General features: G+C 40.6%; 1 protein-coding gene across 3 annotated transcripts in view; it reads left to right on the forward strand.

Moving 5' to 3' along the window:
• Nucleotides 1–20,638, forward strand: part of MICU1 (mitochondrial calcium uptake 1) — a 179,158-nt gene that overhangs the window by 38,761 nt on the left and 119,759 nt on the right. For all 3 annotated transcript variants that reach the window (XM_079793297.1, XM_079793295.1, XM_079793296.1), the window contains exons 2-3: nucleotides 4,279–4,440; nucleotides 16,986–17,160. In XM_079793297.1, the coding sequence (XP_079649423.1) occupies nucleotides 4,280–4,440; nucleotides 16,986–17,160 (336 nt within the window). In that variant the 5' untranslated portion in view covers nucleotide 4,279. The remainder of the gene's footprint in view (nucleotides 1–4,278; nucleotides 4,441–16,985; nucleotides 17,161–20,638) is intronic.

Raw genomic sequence — 20,638 nt, forward strand, 5'->3', positions numbered from 1 at the left:
CCGTTTAGGCCTGATCCGGGATCAGGCCTAAACGGGCAGTCGGACATCCCTTGAGGGGTCCCAGATTGGAGAGAGTACAGGCTGAGGGGCATGCCCCCACTCCGTGCACGAATTTCATGCACTGGGCCTCTAGTTAAATTATAATAGAACCTGTTCTCAGTGGGGTTTTTCTCTCTGTTTACTTGGCATCTATAAAAATGGCACTAAAGAAGGCGAATAGAAATAGCTTTTAATGTGTACTTTGGGGGAATGAGATTAGAACAATTGAAGAAATGACATGTATAATGGAATGTAACAGGCCCTGTGCTAGACTATGTGTTTAAAAAGAAGAAAAAAACATACTTTTAACCTTAAAGGAAGCTCAGAGCCAAGTAGGGGAGGAAAACTTATATGTAAACAAATATGTTAATTACCATAAAGATCCCTACTAAGTGCAAAATAATTTAAATTAGAAAGCAATGAATTATGCTTTGAGAAAATCAAATGGGAGGAGCATGGATACTTTGATTTGAAAGTCATGTAACCAGAAAAAAATGCCTCTTTCTCCTTCAGTCTGCCTGGTGGAATAAGAGAATTAGGGACTTTGGCCTCAATATCCTTCTATTAATTCTCTGGACTGAGATACCGGAGATGATCCTAAGTCTTTTGGTATGCCCCTGACATTTCTATCACTGATCAAAATTCTACACCATTCTGAGGCTCAACACTAAACAAAAGCCTTTGCTGACTGACCCAGTCTTATGCTGGTCTTAATTTATTTTTAATTCTCTAACATCTATACTCAATATATTTATATGTATTCAGGATGGAAATGTACCATTTCAGAAATGTTTAATGTGAATCTTGTCCAATTAAAATGTAAAAATTTCGCCAAAACCGGTTTGGCTCAGTGGATAGAGCGTCAGCCTGAGGACTGAAGGGTCCCGGGTTCGATTCCGGTCAAGGGCATGTACCTTGGTTGCGGGCACATCCCCAGTGGGGGGTGTGCAAGAGGCAGCTGATCGATGATTCTCTCTCATCGATGTTTCTAGCTCTCTATCCCTCTCTCTTCCTCTCTGTAAAAAATCAATAAAATATATTAAAAAAACAATAAAATAAAATGTAAAAATTTGGAGGCCTTTTAGGTATCATATAGGGCTGAATAGTATGAACTTAATTTTGTTGTGTTAGAACTTCCCAGTACTTCTCTTAAATGCTCAATTAGTCAGCTTTTGCTATGGTAGCAGGCAACCCCAAAATTTTCAGGGCTTACAATAACATTTATTTCTCACCAGCATTTGGTAGGTTGGCTATGCTCAGCTGGCTCAGCTCGTCCTGATGGTGCCTGCCTCTCTGCTGAGATCTGTTCATTATGAAACCCAGGTTGAAGGATTAATGTCTTCCTGGGGCATGATCTCTTGGGTAGAGTGAAGGGCACAAGAAGGCTAACAGAAATAGCTCTTAAAAGAACTTCATGGAACTGGGCCACATTTCGTTGGTCATAGCAAGGCATTTGGCAAGGTACACACCCCAAACGAAAAGAATGGGGAAGTATTATTTGCCCACCAGATGGAAGAGTGAATGTTTTTTTGAATAATATGACCTAATATAGATATTTCTGAATTAAAACAAAAAGTTAAAGGAACAGGTGAAGTTATAAGTATGAAACAAAAGAACTTAGTTGGGGAGAGGGCTTCCAAGGCCCTAGGAGTGAGAAAAGATTTACTGTAATTAAAACTTAAATTACTTTAACAAAAGTAATATTAACATTACAGGTAGGGGCAGCAAAGTGTCCTAGTTAAAATCCGGGCTCTGGAGTCAGTCCACTCTTGGTTCAGATTCTGGATCTACCACTTCTAGCTATAGTGACTAGTCTTCAGCAAGTCACTGTATCTCAGTATTCACATCTGTAAAATGGATGTGCTACTTATCAAACTGTTGATTTTCAGCTCTAAACCCATCTCCCATTATCTTATTTGTGATATTGGAAATTTCTTCCTTTCCAGCTTTTGTTAAGCTTTGTCAGTAGAGGAACTAGAGGGAGACTGGAGAAGGAAGGGGTGCTATTTCCTGATTCTAGTGTGCTCCTTGTATGCTGCAGTGGCCAGCAGCATGTGGGACACCCAGTGGCACTCAGCTCCTAGGGACTTTTAGTGGCAACACTTCTATATGCAGTTTCCAAATGAGTTTCATACTATGGCATCTCCTTCCCATGGACACTTTCTCGAGTTCTACTGACCTGAGCTTTCCTAGTAGATGGCTTTACTGTGAGTTCTGTTGATGTCACACTTTAGTAAATTTCTCGGACATCTGTGGCTGTGTCCTCACCACAGGTCTGGAAATTTACCCTGTTAGGAGTAGCCTTTTTATATATTTACTAGAAGCCCGGTGCACGAAATTCGTGCACGGCGGGGGGTTGTCCCTCAACCCAGCCTGTACCCTCTCCAATCTGGGACTCCTGGAGGGATGTCCGACTGCCCGTTTAGGCCCGATCCCACCAGGATCGGGCCTAAACGGGCAGTCGGACATCCCTCTCACAATCCAGGACTGCTGGCTCCCAACTGCTTGCCTGCCTGCCTTCCTGATTGCCCCTAACCGCTTCTGCCTGCCAGCCTGATCACCCCCTAACCACTCCGCTGCCAGCCTGGTTGATGCTTAACTGCTCCCCTGCCAGCCTGTTTGCCCCCAACTTCCCTCCTCTGCCAGCCTGGTCACCCCTAACTGCCCTCTCCTGCAGGGTTGATCACCTCCAATTGCCCTCCCTTGCAAGCCTGGTCCCTCACAACTGCCCTCCCTTGCAGGCCGGGTGCCTCCCAATTGCCCTCCCCTGCTGGCCATCTTGTAGTGGCCATCTTGTGTCCACATGGGGGCAGGATCTTTGACCACATGGGGGCAGCTATATTGTGTGTTGCAGTGATGATCAATCTGTATATTACTCTTTTATTAGATAAGATAGAGGCCTGGTGCACGGGTGGGGGCCAGCTGGTTTGCCCTGAAGGGTGTCCCGGATCAGGGTGGGGTTCTCTTGGGGCGTGGGGTGGCCTGAGCGAGGGGCCTGTGCTGGTTTGCAGGCGGGCCACACCCCCTGGCAACCTAAGCGGAGGCCCTGGTATCTGGGATTTATTTTCCTTCTACAATTGAAACTTTGTAGCCTGGAGCAGAGCCAAGCCTGCTGTTCCCTCCTGGGCGGCAGCCATCTCTGTGGCAGTTAATTCACCTTCTACAGTTGAAACTTCGTTGCCTTAAGCGGGTGGGCCCGGCCAGGGTGTGCTTTAAAGCTTTGCTTCCCCTGTTGCCGCCGGCAACCCTGGCCTGCTCTCTCAAGCTCCATTCTGTTGCCATTTGTTTGAATTTGTTTACCTTCTATAATTGAAACTTTGTAGCTTGAGTGGAGGCTTAGGCCTGCAACGGCTATGGAAAGCTTGGCTTGCTCTGTTACCTGGGAAACCTTGCTCACTGTGGCTGTAGCCATCTTGGATTGGGGTTAATTTGCATACTTGCCCTGATTGGCTGGTGGGCGTGGCTTGGCTGGTGGGCGTGGCTTATGTAGCAGAGTGATGGTTAATTTGCATATTACCATTTTATTAGAGAAGACTAGAGGCCCAGTGCATGGATTCGTGCACAATGGGGTCCCTCGGCCTGGCCTGTGCCCTCTTGCAATCATGGGGGATGTAGGACTGCCGGTTTTGGCCCAGTCCCACAGGCCAGGCCGAGGGACCCCACCGGTCTGTGCACCGGTCCTCTAGTATGCATATAAGGTTTTTGGTTAATCTCTTCCACCCTCCCTCTCCCTCTTCCCCTCTGAGATTCATCAGTCTGTTCCATGTTACCATGCCTGTGCATTGAGCATCTGCCCTCTGCTGGTCAGTGCGTGTCATAGTTACTGGTCGAAAGGTCAAACAGTCGAATGGTTGCTTAGGCTTTTATATATATAGATTTTCTTGTTGGTCTGCATTGGCCCTTGAAGTAGTGGCTGCCCTCTTTATCTGCTGTCTTTTTTCCCTTTACTACCTAGTCTCCTATTGTAATTAATAATGCTTTATATTAAATTTTCTGTTCCAATTACCATGTGGTTTCTTGTCTTCTAATTGTACCTTGACTGATATATCAGGTTTATAAGTCGTACTTTTCTATACAATTGTTCTGAGGATTAAATGAGATAATGCATGGTATTGCAAAGTGTTTAGAATGGTGTCTACCACTAAGTGCTTACTAGTATTTTTGTTTGTGGAATTGATGTAATCATCATCACCATCACTACCACTAGTTAGGAGTAACATTTCTACTTTTTGTTCACAGGATGTTTCGTCTTAAGTCACTTTCTGCATTGGCAGGACTAGCCCTGGGCTCTCGATGGTACCATGGAGGATCACAGCCCACCCAGGTCAGGCGGCGACTAATGGTAGTGGCTTTTCTGGGAGCATCTGCAGTAACTGCAAGTACTGGTCTTTTATGGAAGAGGTGAGTGTTAGCTGAGCATCCTGTTCTTACATGTACTTTCATTCTTCCAATTCTAAAAAGAATTGATTTCTGGCTTACCTTTATATCAAAACTTCTTGCACAAATAATTTGGCATTGATATTATTTGTCTATGAAATAAGATGTTTCAGAGAATTCTGCTATCATTTCAAAGCAACCAATAAGAAGCATTCTGTTTCAGTATCTGCCTGTCTCCTTTGCTGAACATTTTTAACTAATTTACCAATTTAATAACTTTAATACACTTATAATAATTAATATAATAAATTTAATAATCTAACAATTTAACATGTAAATGGTTTTAAGTATATTCCCAAAGTTGTGCAGCCATCACCACTATCTAATTCCCAAAAATTTTCATCACTTCATAAGAAACTCCATACCATTTAGCAGTCACCTTCCACTTTCTTCATATTCTCTGGCCCACGCAACCACTAACCTACTTTCTGCCTATAGATTTGCCTATTCTGGACATTTCATATGAATGCAATCTTATCATCTGTGGTCTTTTGTGATAGGCTTCATTCACTTAGCGTAATGGTTTCAAGGTTCACCTTTGTGGTACCATGAATCACTACTTCATTTCTTTTTATGGTCAAATCATATTCTGTTGTATGGAGTATACACCACCTTTTATTTATTCACTTCCCTATTGGTTGCTGTTTAGGTTGTTTCTGGTTTTTAGCTATTTGAGGAACTGATGGACTTTTTTCTAGTCTCACTAGTGATGCATGAGTGTGTGCACTAGTGAATGTGCATGTATGTGCTTAGATTTCCTTGTATGTAAAATGGGGATAACCTAGTGAAGGAAGTAGACATACAAGTCCAGGAAGCACAGAGTCCCAAAACGATGAACTTAAGAGGCCTACACCAAACCACATCATAATTAAAATGCCAAATGTTAAGACAGAATCTTAAAAGCAGCAAGAGAAAAGTAGTTAGTTACCTATAGCTCCCATAAGGCTGTCAGCTGATTTCTCAACAGAAGCATTTTAGGCCAGAGGGATTGGCATGAAATATTCAAAGTGATCTACAACCAAGATTACTCTAACCAGCAAAGCTATTATTTAGAATTAAAGAACAAATAAAGAACTTCTCAGACAGAAAAACCTAAGGGAGTTTATCACTATCAAACCAGTATTACAAGAAATGTTAAAGGGTCCTCTTTAAGAAGAAAATGAAAAATAAGAATAATAAGAAAACAATAAATACATATCTATCAACAATTAATTTTTTATTGAGTTTATTGGGGTGACATCCTCTATAATAAAATGGTAATATGCAAATTAACCATCACTCTGCTACATAAGCCACGCCCACCAACCAAGCCACGCCCACCAGTCAATCAGGGCGATTATGCAAATTAACCCCAATCCAAGATGGCTACAGCCACAGAGAGCAAGGTTTCCTAGGCAACAGAGGAAACCAACCTTTCCATAGCCGTTGCAGGCCTAACCCTTCACTCAAGCTACAAAGTTTCAATTATAGAAGGTAAACAAATTCAAACAAATGGCAGCAGAATGGAGCTTGAGAGAGCAGGCCAGGGTTGCCGGCGGCAACAGGGGAAGCAAAGCTTTCCGCACACCCTGGCCGGGCTCACCCGCTTAAGGCTACAAAGTTTCAATTGTAGAAGGTGAATTAACTGCCACAGAAATGGCTGCCACCCCAGAGGGAGCAGCAGGCTTGGTTCCGCCCCAGGCTACAAAGTTTCAATTGTAGAAGGAAAATAAATTCCAGATACCAGGGCCTCCGCTTGGGTTGCCAGGGGGCGTGGCCAGCCTGCAAACCACCACAGGCCCCTCGCTCAGGCCGCCCCACACCCCAAGGGAACCCCCACCCTTATCTGTGACACCCTTCAGGGCAAACCAGCTGGCCCCCACCCGTGCATCAGGCCTCTATCCTATCTAATAAAAGAGTAATATACAGATTGATCATCACTGCAACACACAATATAGCTGCCCCCATGTGGTCAAAGATCCTGCCCCCATGTGGACACAAGATGGATGGCCACTACAAGATGGCCAGCAGGAGAGGGCAGTTGGGAGGCACCCGGCCTGCAAGGGAGGGCAGTTGTGAGGGACCAGGCCTGCAAGGGAGGGCAGTTGTGAGGGACCAGGCCTGCAAGGGAGGGCAGTTGAGAGGGACAGGTTTGCAAGGGAGGGCAGTTGGAGGTAATCAACCCTGCAGGAGAGGGCAGTTAGGGGTGACCAGGCTGGCAGAGGAGGGAAGTTGGGGGCAAATAGGCTGGCAGGGGAGCAGTTAAGCATCAACCAGGCTGGCAGCGGAGTGGTTAGGGGGTGATCAGGCTGGCAGGCAGAAGCGGTTAGGGGCAATCAGGAAGGCAGGCAGGCAAGCAGTTGGGAGCCAGCAGTCCTGGATTGTGAGAGGGATGTCCGACTGCCCGTTTAGGCCCGATCCCACCAGGCAGTCGATCAGGCAGTCGGACATCCCTCCAGGAGTCCCAGATTGGAGAGGGTACAGGCTGGGCTGAGGGACAACCCCCCGCCGTGCATGAATTTCGTGCACCGGGCTTCTAGTTGGTTAATAAAATTATATAGGTTTGAGGTATTTAATTCTACAATACCTTATCTATATGTTGTGTTGTATATTTACTACCCCAAGTCAAGTAATCAATAATTACATTATATAAATGTCTAATCACTGGGTTATACACCTGAAACTAATATGATGTTGTACATTAATTATAAGTGAAAAGTAAAATGGATTAAGTACTCCAATCAAAACAAATATGGTGGCTGAATGGGTAAGAAAACAAGATCCTTCAGATTGAAAGACACACAGAATGGAAGTAAAGATATTTCATGAAAATGGAAATATAAGCAAAAACAGGGGGAGCAATATTTATACCAGATAAAATAGACTTTAAAACAAAGGTTATAACAAGAGACAAAGAAGGACCTAACAATTCCACTTCTGGCTATTTATATGAAGAAATCCAAAACACAAAATTTTAAAAAATGTATGCATACATTCATATGTTAATTGCAGCATTATGTATAACTAGTGGCCCAGTGCATGAATTCGTGCACATTGAAAGGGAATTAATTAGAAGAAATATTTTAATATCACTATTTGCCAAGTCCTGGGGCAGGTATCCAGCTCCCTCCTCCCTCCTGTCAGAGTCTGTGAGGGCGCCCATGGGTACGCAGCATCAAAGTTGGTGCCCCGTGGGGCTGCAGGACACCCCCCAAGTCCCAGAGTCCCGCAGCCCCGCAGCCCTGCAGCCCTGCGGGGCCAGTGCCCCAGGGTACACGGGGCTGGTGAGGGGGATGAGAGTGGTGGCCTGGCTCTAAGAAAACCGCCCTGGGCCTCCCTGGGTTACCTCTGGGTTCCCCGGTGAAAAGGGCCAGAGGTGTTGAGGCTGATTGCAGAGTCAGCAGTGGCAGCGGTGGAAGAAGTAGTCATGGCTGGCTCTTTGCCTATCATGGCGGCGGGACTGTGGCAAACAGCAGAACAGGCCTTGGTGGAAATGTCTCTATCAAATGAGCTGGGTAGGGGCTGTTTTAGAACGTGGCTGCTTGGCACCAGGGTTCCACGTTCTGTTGGGCTCCATCGTCAAGAAGTGAGGTCACTGTTCTTGTCAGGAAATGAAATCACTGCTCTTGTGTGGGGAGAAGCTCAGGGTAGGGAACCAGGCAGTGACCAGGGAGGTTTTCTGTCATGTTCATACCCCAGGTCAAGGCTGGGTGGTGGACGTGGAGTGTGGGCAGCTCCCGCTACCCCAGGTTTATCCCGACACTGGAGCTGAATCTCATTTCTCCCGGGTGGAGGTGGAGTGGGGGTGGTGCCCTTTGCCCTGATGTTTAGCCCCCATGGGGCTACGGGACTCCCCCGAGTCCCAGAGTCCCAGAGTCCCGCCCCATGGCCGGTGGCCCACGGGACTGCCCTGTTGCATCTCCTGGTCAACTTCCCTCCAGCACCCTCATGCTCGCAGCATCAAGCCCAGCCCTGCCCACCTGCTGTGCGTGCAGCCATCTTGTGACAGCATGAGGGCGTAAGGACCACCTAGGCTTTTATTAGTAAGACTAGAGGCCCGGTGCACAAAATTTGTGCTCAGGGGGAGGGTCCCTCAGCCCGGCCTGCACCCTCTTGCAGTCTGGGAGCCCTCGGGGGATGTCTGACTGCCATGGAGGCGGGAGAGGCTCCCGCCACCGCTGCTGCGCTCGCCAGCCATGAGCCCGGCTCAAGGCTTTTGGCTGAGCGGTTCTCCCTCTGTGAGAGAGCACTGACCACTAGGTGGCAGCTCTTGGGTTGAGCATCTGCCCCCTGGTGGTCAGTGCACATCATAGTGACTGGTAGTTTGTCTGTTCAATGTATTTGCATATTAGCCTTTTATTATATAGGATAGCCAAGATATGGAAGCAACCTAGGTGCCCATCAATAGATGAATGGATAAAGAAGTGGTAGATATATACAATGGAATGTCATTCAGACATTAGGAAATGAAATCTTGCCATCTGCAACAACATGGATGGACCTAGAAGGTATTGTGCTGAGTGAAGTGGGTCAGTCAGGGAAAGAAAAATGCCAGATGATTTCACTTATATGTGGAATCTAAAAAAAAAAACACAAAATGAACTAACAGGTAGAACGGAAACAGATACCAAGTACATTTTGACAGTTGCCTGATGGAAAGGGGCATGGTGGGATGAGTGAAAAAGGTGGAAGGATTAAGAAGTACAAATTGGTAGTTATGGAATAATCATGGGGATTAAAGTACAGCATAGGGAATATAGTCAGTAATATTGTAATAACTGTGTATGGTGTCAGATGGATGTTAGATTTATTGGGGTGACCACTTTGTAAGTTATATAATGTCTAATCCCTGGGTTGTACACCTGAAATTAATATAATATTTTACATCAACTATAAATGAAAAATAAAAAATAATTTTAAAAAAAGAAAGAAAGAAATGTTCATGGGAACATAGACTTTAAAAATAATTAGGCCCTAGCTGGTTTGGTTCAGTGGGTAGAGCATCAGCCTATGGACTAAAGGGTCCTGGGTTTGATTCCAGTCAAGGGCATGTACCTCAGTTGCAGATTGATCCCTGGCCCTGCTCAAGCACGTGTGGGAGGCAACCAATCGATGTGTCTCTCTCTCATTGATGTTTCTCTCCCTCCCACTCTCTCTAAAAAAATCCATGGAAACATATCCTCAGGTGAGGATTAATAACAACAACAAAAGTAATGAGACTGTAGGCCAGAAAATAATTTTAATGCCAAGTAGAAGGACCAATTTACTTTGTCATTTTCCTTGCTCTTGCTGTACAAACTTCGTCCTATGACTTTGAGAAAGTGGAAGATACTGGCTGTGTTCTAGAGTGGCTGTCCATATGGGAAAGAGTCCCTCGTATTGATAGCTTGCTCCCAGATATGGGGGAATGTTAGTGTCCTTTAGACCTGGAAGAATATGTGAAACAATAAAATAATTTATATGTGGTTTAAAGACAAAGGTACTATATAATTGTTCACTTTAAAATTTTCAAACTTTAAAATTCATAAATTTAAATTACAAAAGAACAACATATTTGGTTTAAAATAAAGTCAAACACAGAAGTAAAGAATAAAAATCTCTTTTTTCAGCCCCAATCTCTTTTCCTTAACATAAAATAAATATTATATATTTAGTGTATGTTGTGATAGATACTTTTGAAATATGTAGGTCAATAACAGAGTATATAATTTGAAATGTTTGCTGGCAAACAAAAATGAATGTGTTCTAGGATATACAGTTAAATATATGTAAAGACCAGATATACTACCTAAATTCACTAACATGAATTGACTTAAATATAATCCTTAGAAACCATATTAGAGTACTTTTAGAGATCATTTGTGACATTTTTACTTTGTTTTTATTTTCTCAATCTCAAAAAGATACAGAGATATAGTAGTAAGGATTTAGAGTTTGGAATCTGAATATATGGGGTCAAATTGGTTAAATCTAATATTCTTTTTTTGTTTTTTGTTTTTTGGTTTTTTTTAGTCAATTTCAGAGAGGAAGGGAGAGGGAGAGAGAGAAACATCAATGATGAGAGAGAATCATTGATCGTTTGCCTCCTACACATCCCCTGCTGGGGATGGAGCCGGTAACACAGGCATAAGCCCTGACCAGAAATCGAACTGTGACCTAGTGTTTCATAGATTGACACTCAACCACTGAGCCACACCGGTTGGACTCTTAATATCATTCTTGTTCAGCCTAAAGTACTTCATTTGGGATGGATCCTGTCAGCTTTTGTCTAGAAATGCTTAATTTTGCCTTCATTTTTGAAGGTTATTTTCATTGGATATAGAATTCTAGGTTGACTTCTTTCATTCGGGCACTTTAAGTATATATTCCATTGCTTTTAGCTTTATCTTTGATTTTACTTTTTTTAAGTTAGTAGCCTCCTTATATCCAAGTATCCCCTTTATGGTGGTAAAATATACATACCATAAAACATACCATTTTAAACATTTTTAAGTTCTGTGATATTAAATACATTCACATGATTGTGCCACAATCACCACCATCCATCTCCAGAACTTTTTCATCTTTCCAAATTTAAATTCTATACCCATTAAAATAAACTTCCCCATTCCTCCCTCCTCCTTGTCTCTGGCCACCATCTATTTTGTGTCTCTATGAATTTGACTACTCTCTATTCCTCATATAAGTGCAATCATATATTATCCTTTTCTATTTTGCTGATTTCACTTAGTAAAATGTCTTCAAGGTTCATCCATGTTATGGCATATGTCAGAATTTTCTTTTTATATTGTGTATCCAATAACTTATTTTTATAAGTTCTTTTTAAAAAATATATTTTTATTGATTTCAGAGAGGAAGGGAGAGGGAGAGAGATAGAAACATCAATGAGGAGAGAGAATCATTGATCAGCTGCCTCCTGCATGCCCCCTACTGGGAATTGAGCCTGCAACCTGGACATGTGCCCTTAATCAGAATTGAACCCAGGACCCTTCAGTCCGCAGGCCTATGCTGTGTCCACTGAGCCAAATTAGCTAGGTCTTTAAGTTTCTTTTATACTTGGTCTTTTAACTTCTGTTATAGAATTTAAAGTGATTTACATATCACCATTATACTGTAACAGTATCCTGTATTTGTCTGTTTATTTACTTTCACCAGTACGCTTTATAAACTTTCATCTCTTCTCATATAACAGTGTAGTTTTTTCTTTGTTTATTTGTTTGTTTAGCATTTTTTGTAATGCATATTTAGTGGTGATGAACTCCTCCAGCTTTTATTTATCTGGGAATGTCTTTATTTCTCCTTGATTTTTAAAGAATAGTTTTTACCAGGTATAGTATCCTTGGTTGGCAGTTTTTTTTTCTCTGAGCACTTTCTATATATCATACTATCTTTTATTGGACATCAAGGTTTCAACTGAGAAATCTGATTATAGTCTTATGGAGTCCTTTTGTACATGACGATTTACTTTATTACTGCTGTTTTAAAAATTCTCCCTTTGTATTTGATTTTTGACAATTTGGTTATAATGTGTCTTCATGTGGATTTCTTTGGGTTTCTGCTATTGGGAGTCTGTTGGGCTTCTTCAGTCTGGATGTCTGTAAACTTCCCCAAATTCAGAAATATAATTTCTTTAAATAAACTTTATACCCCTTTATCTCTCTACCTTTTTTTTTTCCCTGGAAGTCCCACAGTATATACATTGCCCTTCTTTACTTTGTGCCATAAACTTCTCAGGCTTCCTTCATTTTCTTTTGTATTTTTTCCTCTGAATGGATAATATCAAGTGATCTCTTTTTAGTTTCATCAATTCTTTCTTCTGCTTGATCAAGTCTGCTATTGAAACTCTCTAGTGAAATTTTCAGGCCAGTAATTGTATTCTTCAATGCCAGAATTTCTGTATGCTTTTTTACATTTTTATCTCTGTTAATACTCATTTTTTAATGCATTGTTTTCTTGAACTTATAGAGCATCTTTATGATGCTTATTTTTCAGGTAATTAATATTCCTTTTTTGGGGGGATCCATTTCTGGAGATTTATTTTGTTCCTCTATTTAGGCTTTATTTCTTTGGGGTTTTTTTGTTTGTTTGTGTGTCAAGAATAAGTAACTTTATCGTGAGGTCTGTGTTTTTGAATAATCAACCACATATTACAGTGTTTAAAAACCCTCAGCAATCAACCCAACTATAGATTCTGGGTACTCCTGAAACTTTTTTGGGGAAAATACAGCTTCTCTGGGTTTGGGTGGGCAATTTCTCAATTACAGAGGCTTGCCACTTTATTTTTCAGGAGTTTGTAATCTCTTGCTCTCTCTGGTCTGTAGCAGAAGCCATCCTACTCTCTGTCTTCTCATTAGCCATGAGGCATTCAAAATATGCCAGTTTCCCATCAGCACCCAAAGTCAGGGGGAATACATATCAGTTTTTCATGGAGTACTCTGAAGAGCTAGAAGCAAGACACACATTCCACTTCTTTCCCTCCCATTTGAGGGAGAAACCTCAAGTGGTGTGCCTTTTCCCAGTTACTCCCAGATATGACAGCTGCAGCAAGCTACCTCCTGCTCTTCTTTGTTCTCAGTGGCCCCCAGGGATGCAAACTGTACCAATTCTATCAGAACTCTAAGTGAGGTGAGCAGAAACCAGCCCCTTGGGTAGCCTCTGAGTAGACAGAATGTTGGACATACATTCCATTTTCTTTCCTCCCTATGGGAGAAGTTGCTAGCTGGGCTGTTTACTCTTAGTGCTCAGCTGTGTCTTGCTTGTAGGAGAGGCTCACATAAGTAAAGTGCAATTGCTCCTCTTACTCATTTCAGTATTTCCGTTCTTGGTATTATTCTTTCATGGTGTACAGCAACTGGATTTAGGAAATTTCATAAATGTATTTTGATCATGTATATCAATGTTAAACCTATGTTTCTATGAGTGACAAAGATTGGAATTTTCTAGTCTACCATCTTGTTGATATCTGTATAATTACTATTTTATTGGATATTTTACATTGTGAATGTTACATTGTTGAGTGTCTGAATTTTGTTGTTTTTCTTTAAAAGTATTGATTTTCTTGTTGGCAGGCAGTTAATTTATTGCAAAACCTGCTTGATCTTCCAAAGATTTTTTGTAAGCTATTTTTTTTTAAGCATTGTTTAGGGTATCTTTTTCTCTAGGACTAATTTAGCCCCATTAATAAAACATGATCTGCTCTGGCTGGTGTGACTTAGTTGGTTGGAGCATTGTCCCATATACTGAAAGGTTGTTGGTTTGAATCCTGATCAGGCACGTACCCATGTTGTGGGTTTGGTCCTTAGCAGCCCATTGACGTTTCTCTCTCATATCGATGTTCCTCTCTGCCTGTCTCTTTCCCTCTCTCTTTTCCTCTCCCTCCCTCTCTCTAATATCTATGAAAAGCATATATCCAGTGAGGAGGGAAAAAAATGATCCTCCTACAGTGTTTACTAAATATCTTGAGTGTTCAATAATTTGTCATAACTTGAACATTTCCCACTTTTGAGTGCTAGAAATTATTTGGCCTACAACTCCTTATTATTTGCCCAATTTTGTATAGTTTAATCCTAAGAATGCACTTACTTAATGTTAACTCAAGGAGACCCCATGTAGACTTATGGAACTTTTTCTTTGTTAACTTTCTCTCTCTGGTCCTCTATTCCCTACCAATTCCAATCACCTTGGACTCTTCAAACTTTTATCTGTCTTCTCAACTTAGAATAATTACTATATTTTGCTTGGGATCCTGCTTATAATCTAGAAAATGTCTCTAAACAACCTTCATGGCAATTGTATGCCTCACTTTTCTCAGAGAGTTGCTATTTATTGTTTAATATTTGAAGACATTTGTTCCAAATATTTTGTTCAATTTTCTGTATTTTTTCCCTCTGCAGAAAGGCAAGCCTATTGCAGTTACTCCGTTGTGGTTGGAATGTTACAGTATTTGTCTTTTTTGACTGGCTCAATTCACTTAGCATAATGTCCTCAACGTTGATCCATGTTATAGTATACTAGAGGCCTGGTGCACGAAATTCGTGCACGGGCGGGGGGTGGGGAATCCCACAGCCCGGCCTGCAGCCTCTCCAATCCGGGATCCCTCTGGGAATGTCCAACTGCCTCTCGCAATCCGGGACCGCTGGCTCCTAACCACTTGCCTGCCTGCCTGATCGCCCCTAACTGCTCCCCTACCAGCCTGATTGCCCCTAACTGCTCCCTGCTGGCCTGATCACCCCTAATTGCCTCTGCCTTGCTCTGTACCCGGGACCCAGGATTCCCTCCTCTGGCTGGTCGCAGACACCTGCGACCCAGGCTTCCCTCCCTCTAGCTAACCGCAGGCACCCAGGACCCCATCCGGCTTTGCCAGGGCCACCCGCAGCCACAGGGAACCGTGGGCAGGCGTCTTCTCCCGGGCCACAGCCACAGGCGCCCGAAACTGTGAGGAGGACGGCTTGTCCCTCTCCCAGGCCGCAGGTGCAACCATAGGCGCCCAGGACTGCGGCAGCTTGTCCCTCTCCCGGGCCGCAGGTGCAGGCACTGGTGCCCAGGACCATGGGGTGGGTGGCTTGTCCCTCTTCCGGGCTGCATGCCCAGGCGCAGCCGCTGGCACTCGAGACCACAGGGCATGCAGCTTGTCCCTCTCCCGGGCCGCAGGCACAGCTGCTGGCACCTGGAACTGTGGGGCAGGCGGCTTGTCCCTCTCCCAGGCCCCAGCTCCAGCTGCTGGTGCCTGGGACCGCGGGGCATGCGGCTTGTCCCTCTCCCAGGCCAGGCTGCAGGCGCAGGTGCAGCCGCTGGTGTCTGGGACCGTGGGGCATGCGGCTTGTCCCTCTCCGGGGCCACAGGCACAGCTGCTGGCACCTTGGACTGTGGGGCGGGCAGCTTGTCCCTCTTCTGGGCTGCAGCCTGGCTGGTCCCCATTCCTCTCTCACAAGCTCATTTGTGCCTGGCTGGTCCCTATTCCTCTCTCCCCAGTGTTGAGTGTCTGAGCTGTTAAGGCGTGACGGCGTGAGGGCGTGATGACCATTTGCATGTTAGCTCTTTATTATATAGAATAACAGGATTTCCTTTCCTTTTTTATATTTTTCAGATTTTCCTTTTTAAAAATTTTATATTAAAATTTTTATATAATTAATTCTTACAACTTGATGAGTTGGAGATAAGTATACATCTGTGACCCATCACCACACTCTACTAGTATGTTATAAAAATCTCCCATGGCTTGCAAATCTCCCCTTCCCCATTCCTTGGAAACCATCATTTCACTCTCTGCCTCTAAGATTGGTTGTTTTATATTCATTATAGGTATAAGTGGTATAATGTAGTATTTGTCCTTCTGTGTCTGGCTTATTTTGCTTAGCATAGTGTTCTCTAGATTCGTCTATGTTGTCACAAATGACAAGAGTTTCTTCTTTTTTTTAATATGGAATAATATTCCATTGTATATACGTACCACATTTTCTTTATTTGTCGGTTGATAGACATGTCTTGGCTACTGTGAATAATGATGCAATGATCATGAGAATGTAGATCTCTTTGTGATCCTGATTTCAATTTATTTGGCTATATACCTAGAAGTGAGATTGCCGAATCATATGGTTGTTCTATTGTTAGCTTTTTGTGGATCCAACATACTGTTTTCCATAGTATTTGTATTAATTTACATTCTACCTACAGTAAATCAAGAATCCTTTTCTCTACATTTTCACCTACACTTGTTATCTGTGGTTCATTTATAAAACTACCCTATAAAGTGAGATAATATCTTGTTGCAGTTTTGCTTTGTATTTCTCTGATGATTATTAATGTTGAGCACCTCTTCATGTATATGTCAGCCAATTGTGCATCTTCTTTTGAGAAATGTCTGTTAGTTCCTTTGCTCATTTTTTAATGAGTTATTTGCTTTTTGTTGTTGTTGTTGTAAAAGCTCCCTATAAATATTTAATATTAACCTTTTATTATAAAGTATATGGTTTGCAAATACTTTCTTCCATTTCGGGTATTGCCTTTTCATTTTGTTGATTGTTTCCTCTGCTGTGCTGAAGCGTTTTAGTTTCACGTAGCCCTGCTTGTCTATTTTTGCTTCCATTCCAGGTGTTGCCTGTGCTTTTGGTGTCATATCCTTTACTTTTAAGGCTGAATATTCTATGTATATACCACATTTTCTTTATCCATTCATCTGTCAGTAAACATTTGGGTTGCTTTCACATTTTAGATATTGTGAGTTATGCTGCTATTAACATGAGTGTGAAAAAATTTCCTTATTACACTGCTTTCACTTCTTTTGGATATATAACCAGATTGAGATTTCTGGATCATATGGTAGTTCTATTTTTAATTTTTTGAGGAATTTCTTCATGTAAACTTTTTACAAATTTCATTGCTGTTGCTCCTCCTGAGCTGTATCTGTAAATCTTTATTTGGCTAATATGATGGACCTTCATGATTAATGTGTGTGTGTGTGTGTGTGTGTGTGTGTGTGTGTGTGTGTGTGTGTTTATTTATTTATTTATTTATTTATTTATTTAATCTAGAGCCCTTGCAGAATCTCCACCATCTGTAAACAACCTAAAGAATGAAGTTGGTGATAAAGGAAAGAATAAAGATGAAGGGGAAGTTTGTAACCATGAAAAAAAGGCTGAAGATACTTGTCCTGAGCCTCAACCGGAAGAGAAAAAGAAGAAACGCTCTGGATTCAGAGACAGAAAAGTATGAAACACAATTATATAAATGAATCAGAGCTATAATTAATCCAAGATTCGAATAATGCAGTTGAGTCTCTTTTATGATATATTTCAGATGGTTCATATTTACTTTGAAGTTATTCACCTCTTCACTATTTTCCATCATGTTCTAAGGCAAACATACTCTTGGAATGTAAAGTTAATGGAGTTAGGAAAAGGACCTAAGATTACTAATCAGGATTAGAATATATTTTCTTCATTCTTTCAATTTAGCTACCTAACATTGATCTTGCTTTCTGGATCTTTCTGATGTTGTACGTTCTCATATATGTTAATTGAGTCCTTGTGGTAATACAGATTTATGATGTCAAGTTGTAAAGGTAGAATAAAATATCTTGGGAAATAAACAGATATTTCCAGAAAATCAAATAAATTTGAGGACAGCATAAACTTCAAATGACTTCAACATTCTATATGTTTAACACAACCTGCTATTCTATGCCTTTTCTCAGAAAAGTTTCAGTTTCACTATAATAATGCCTATGATATTGGGCATTTGAATTCAGCAGACATGAGTGATGAAGAGTCAAAAGGGTGAATTTATTAGATATTTTGCATGTTAACATTAAAATACAGGAAATTGCCTTCACTTGCTAAAATATACCTAATCAATGCAAGAAGATAATTTGACTTATTTATGTATTTTGTGTGTGTGCGTGTGTGTGTGTGTGTGTGTGTGTGTGTGTGTGTGTGTGGTACATATTTGCAAGAGGAATTTCTTTTAGAAATTTGGATTTTCTGTTTGTCTGTTTGGATGAAGTTATTAAATAAGTCTTCTCATTTCCTAAATTCATTTCTTACTGAGGTGAATTTGAACAAAAGCTATGTATCACAAGTTAATTGTCAACTATCCTAGTGTTTCCATGATACATTTATTTAAATCTTTTGCCCTGAGTGAATTCAAGGAAAGTTCAAATTTTTCTCACTCCGGTAGTTTCATTTAGAGTTAAACTTTACAAAGTAGAGCTAAAATGACCCATATAAGCATTTATTTTGAACCTTCCACTTTCTACTCCCGCTGTCTGTTCAACAAATGACCATATCTCATAAGTCAGAAAAAGTGAAAGCTATCGATGTAATTAATTTTTAACTCCATACCTATAAAAACCTTTCTTGTCTCTGTTTGAAATAATTCTGTTTTCTTTCACTGAAGTCTCAGTGAAAGAGCTATTTTTTTCTGTTCAAGCATAATCATTCCACATGTTATCCTGTCTCACCAAGAACTTTTGTCAACACTTATTCTTTCTTTATGCTGTTTTTTTCCCCAGTTACTCTTTGTGTGTGTGTGTTTTTACATAGTCTATCTACATAGTCATATTCAAGATTCTTCTATCTTTAATTAAATAATAAACTGCACTTATGATCAGTTTTTTTCTAGCTACGTCCCATTTACATTCTTTCCCTGTAATATCAAATTGCTCCAGTATCTACATGCTGTTTTTGACATCCTCAGTTTTCTTTTAAACTTTTTACTTTTGTTCCTTTATGTTTTCTTGATTTTCATGTAATACTTCAAATATCCAAGAAAATAAAGACTACTAGAATGAACATACATGTACCCAACACTTGTTTTGTCATTTTAACATTCTTCTATATTTACTTCAGTTGTTGTTTTTAATCCTCACCTAAGGAAGTGTTTTTATTGATTTTCGAGAGAGAGAAAAAACATTGATGAGAGAGAAACATCATTCGGTGGCCTCCTGCACACACCCAACTGGGACTCAAACCCACAACGTAGGTTTTATTTTAATTTTAAAAAATTCACAGGTGCAAAGAGTTAGGAAAATCATATCACTTAATTTGTGGATGCAGTTTTTGTTGGTTTGTGCATGCTTCTCTCATTTTGTTTTGTTTTATTTTTAATTTTTAAAATTTTTTGTCCCTTCTGAAACCTCAAGTCCTCAATTCTGAAAAATTCTCAGACATCGCCTCAATATTGCTTCACTGTCATTTCTTTCTTTTGGAACTCCACTTGGATTTAAAAGAACCTATCCTTTGTATCTTTTAACTGCTCTTTTATATTTTTCTCATTAGTTGTTTTCCCACTCCTCCAGGGTCTCTCTTTTCTTTCAATTTTTTTTATTGTGATAAAATACATATAACATAATATTTATCATCTAAACCATTCTTAAGTGTACGGGTTAGTGGTATTCAATACATATTGAAAAGAGTATATAGCAATGTACAACCATCACCATCATTCATCTCCATAGCTGTTTTCATATTATAAAACTGAAAATATACACCTATTAAATAATAACTCCCTACTATCCCTTTCTCCCAGCCTTGGAAACCACCATTTTACTTCCTGTCACTATGATTTTGAATACTAAAAGAATGTCATACAAATGGAAGCATACAGTATTTTCATTTTTGGGGGACTGGCTTATTGCGCTTAGTATAATGTTTTTAAGGTTGTTCATGTTGTAGCATATATCTGATTTTTCTTCCTTTTTTAGGGCTGAATAATATTCTGTTGTATATGTATACTACACATTGCTCATCCAGTTATCCATTCATGGATACTTGGGTTGCTTCCACATTTTAGCTCTTGTCAACAATGCTGCTATGAACATGAGTATATAGATATCTCTTTGATATTCCATTTCCCATTCTTTTGTACTAGTATATGTACCCAAAAATAAAACTGCTGGATCATATGGTAATTTTATTTTTGTTTTGTTTTGTTTTTTTGTTGTTGTTAATCTGCACCCAAGGATACTTTTTCCATTGATTTTTAGAAAGAGTGAATGCTGTATTCTGACCCCTTTATTGTTAGTGCTCCTTTTAACATGACCACTTAAAAGGAGGCAGTTCCATCTAAACTGATATGGAATGATCTCCAAGATAACACTGCTAAGTGGAAAAAAAAAACAAAATACATACTATATAGTATGTCTATATGAAACTCTACCAATACAGGAATGCAAAAAGTGTATTACTTTCCTTGACCTGTTGTTTCAAACTAAAACATTAATAACATTAAGCAGCATAATTTAGTAATATTGTAACAACCAAGGAATCTGAAAATCATTAACTTTTAAGTTCTCTTTCTACCTTTGTGTATGATTGACTCAACTGTTTTTGGTTCACAAAGCCATCTTTAGCGGTAGCTACAACTTATATCTTAAATGTTACAAACTGATTATTGTGTTGTTGTTACTCAGAAGAACAAACATATAGAGGGCCTAAAGAAAGTAGTTCATTCTGTAGCTAGTATTAGCCAGCAGATAGTTGTAGTATAATATAAAATGCCTTTGATTTAAGACTTTTGGCTAAGTCTTAAGGTCACTAAGGGGTCGAAAAGCTCCTTAGTGTGTTTGCCACATGCCAAATCTTTTTATAAAATCTCTGAAATTAGTATTCAGATTTTTATGAAAATTAGCATTAGGAAGACTCTTGTCATGTATAGTTACAAATTAGCAGTCCTTTCATAGTTGCTG

Source organism: Cnephaeus nilssonii, assembly GCF_951640355.1.
Source record: "Cnephaeus nilssonii genome assembly, chromosome: 16".
NCBI lineage: Eukaryota > Metazoa > Chordata > Mammalia > Chiroptera > Vespertilionidae > Cnephaeus > Cnephaeus nilssonii.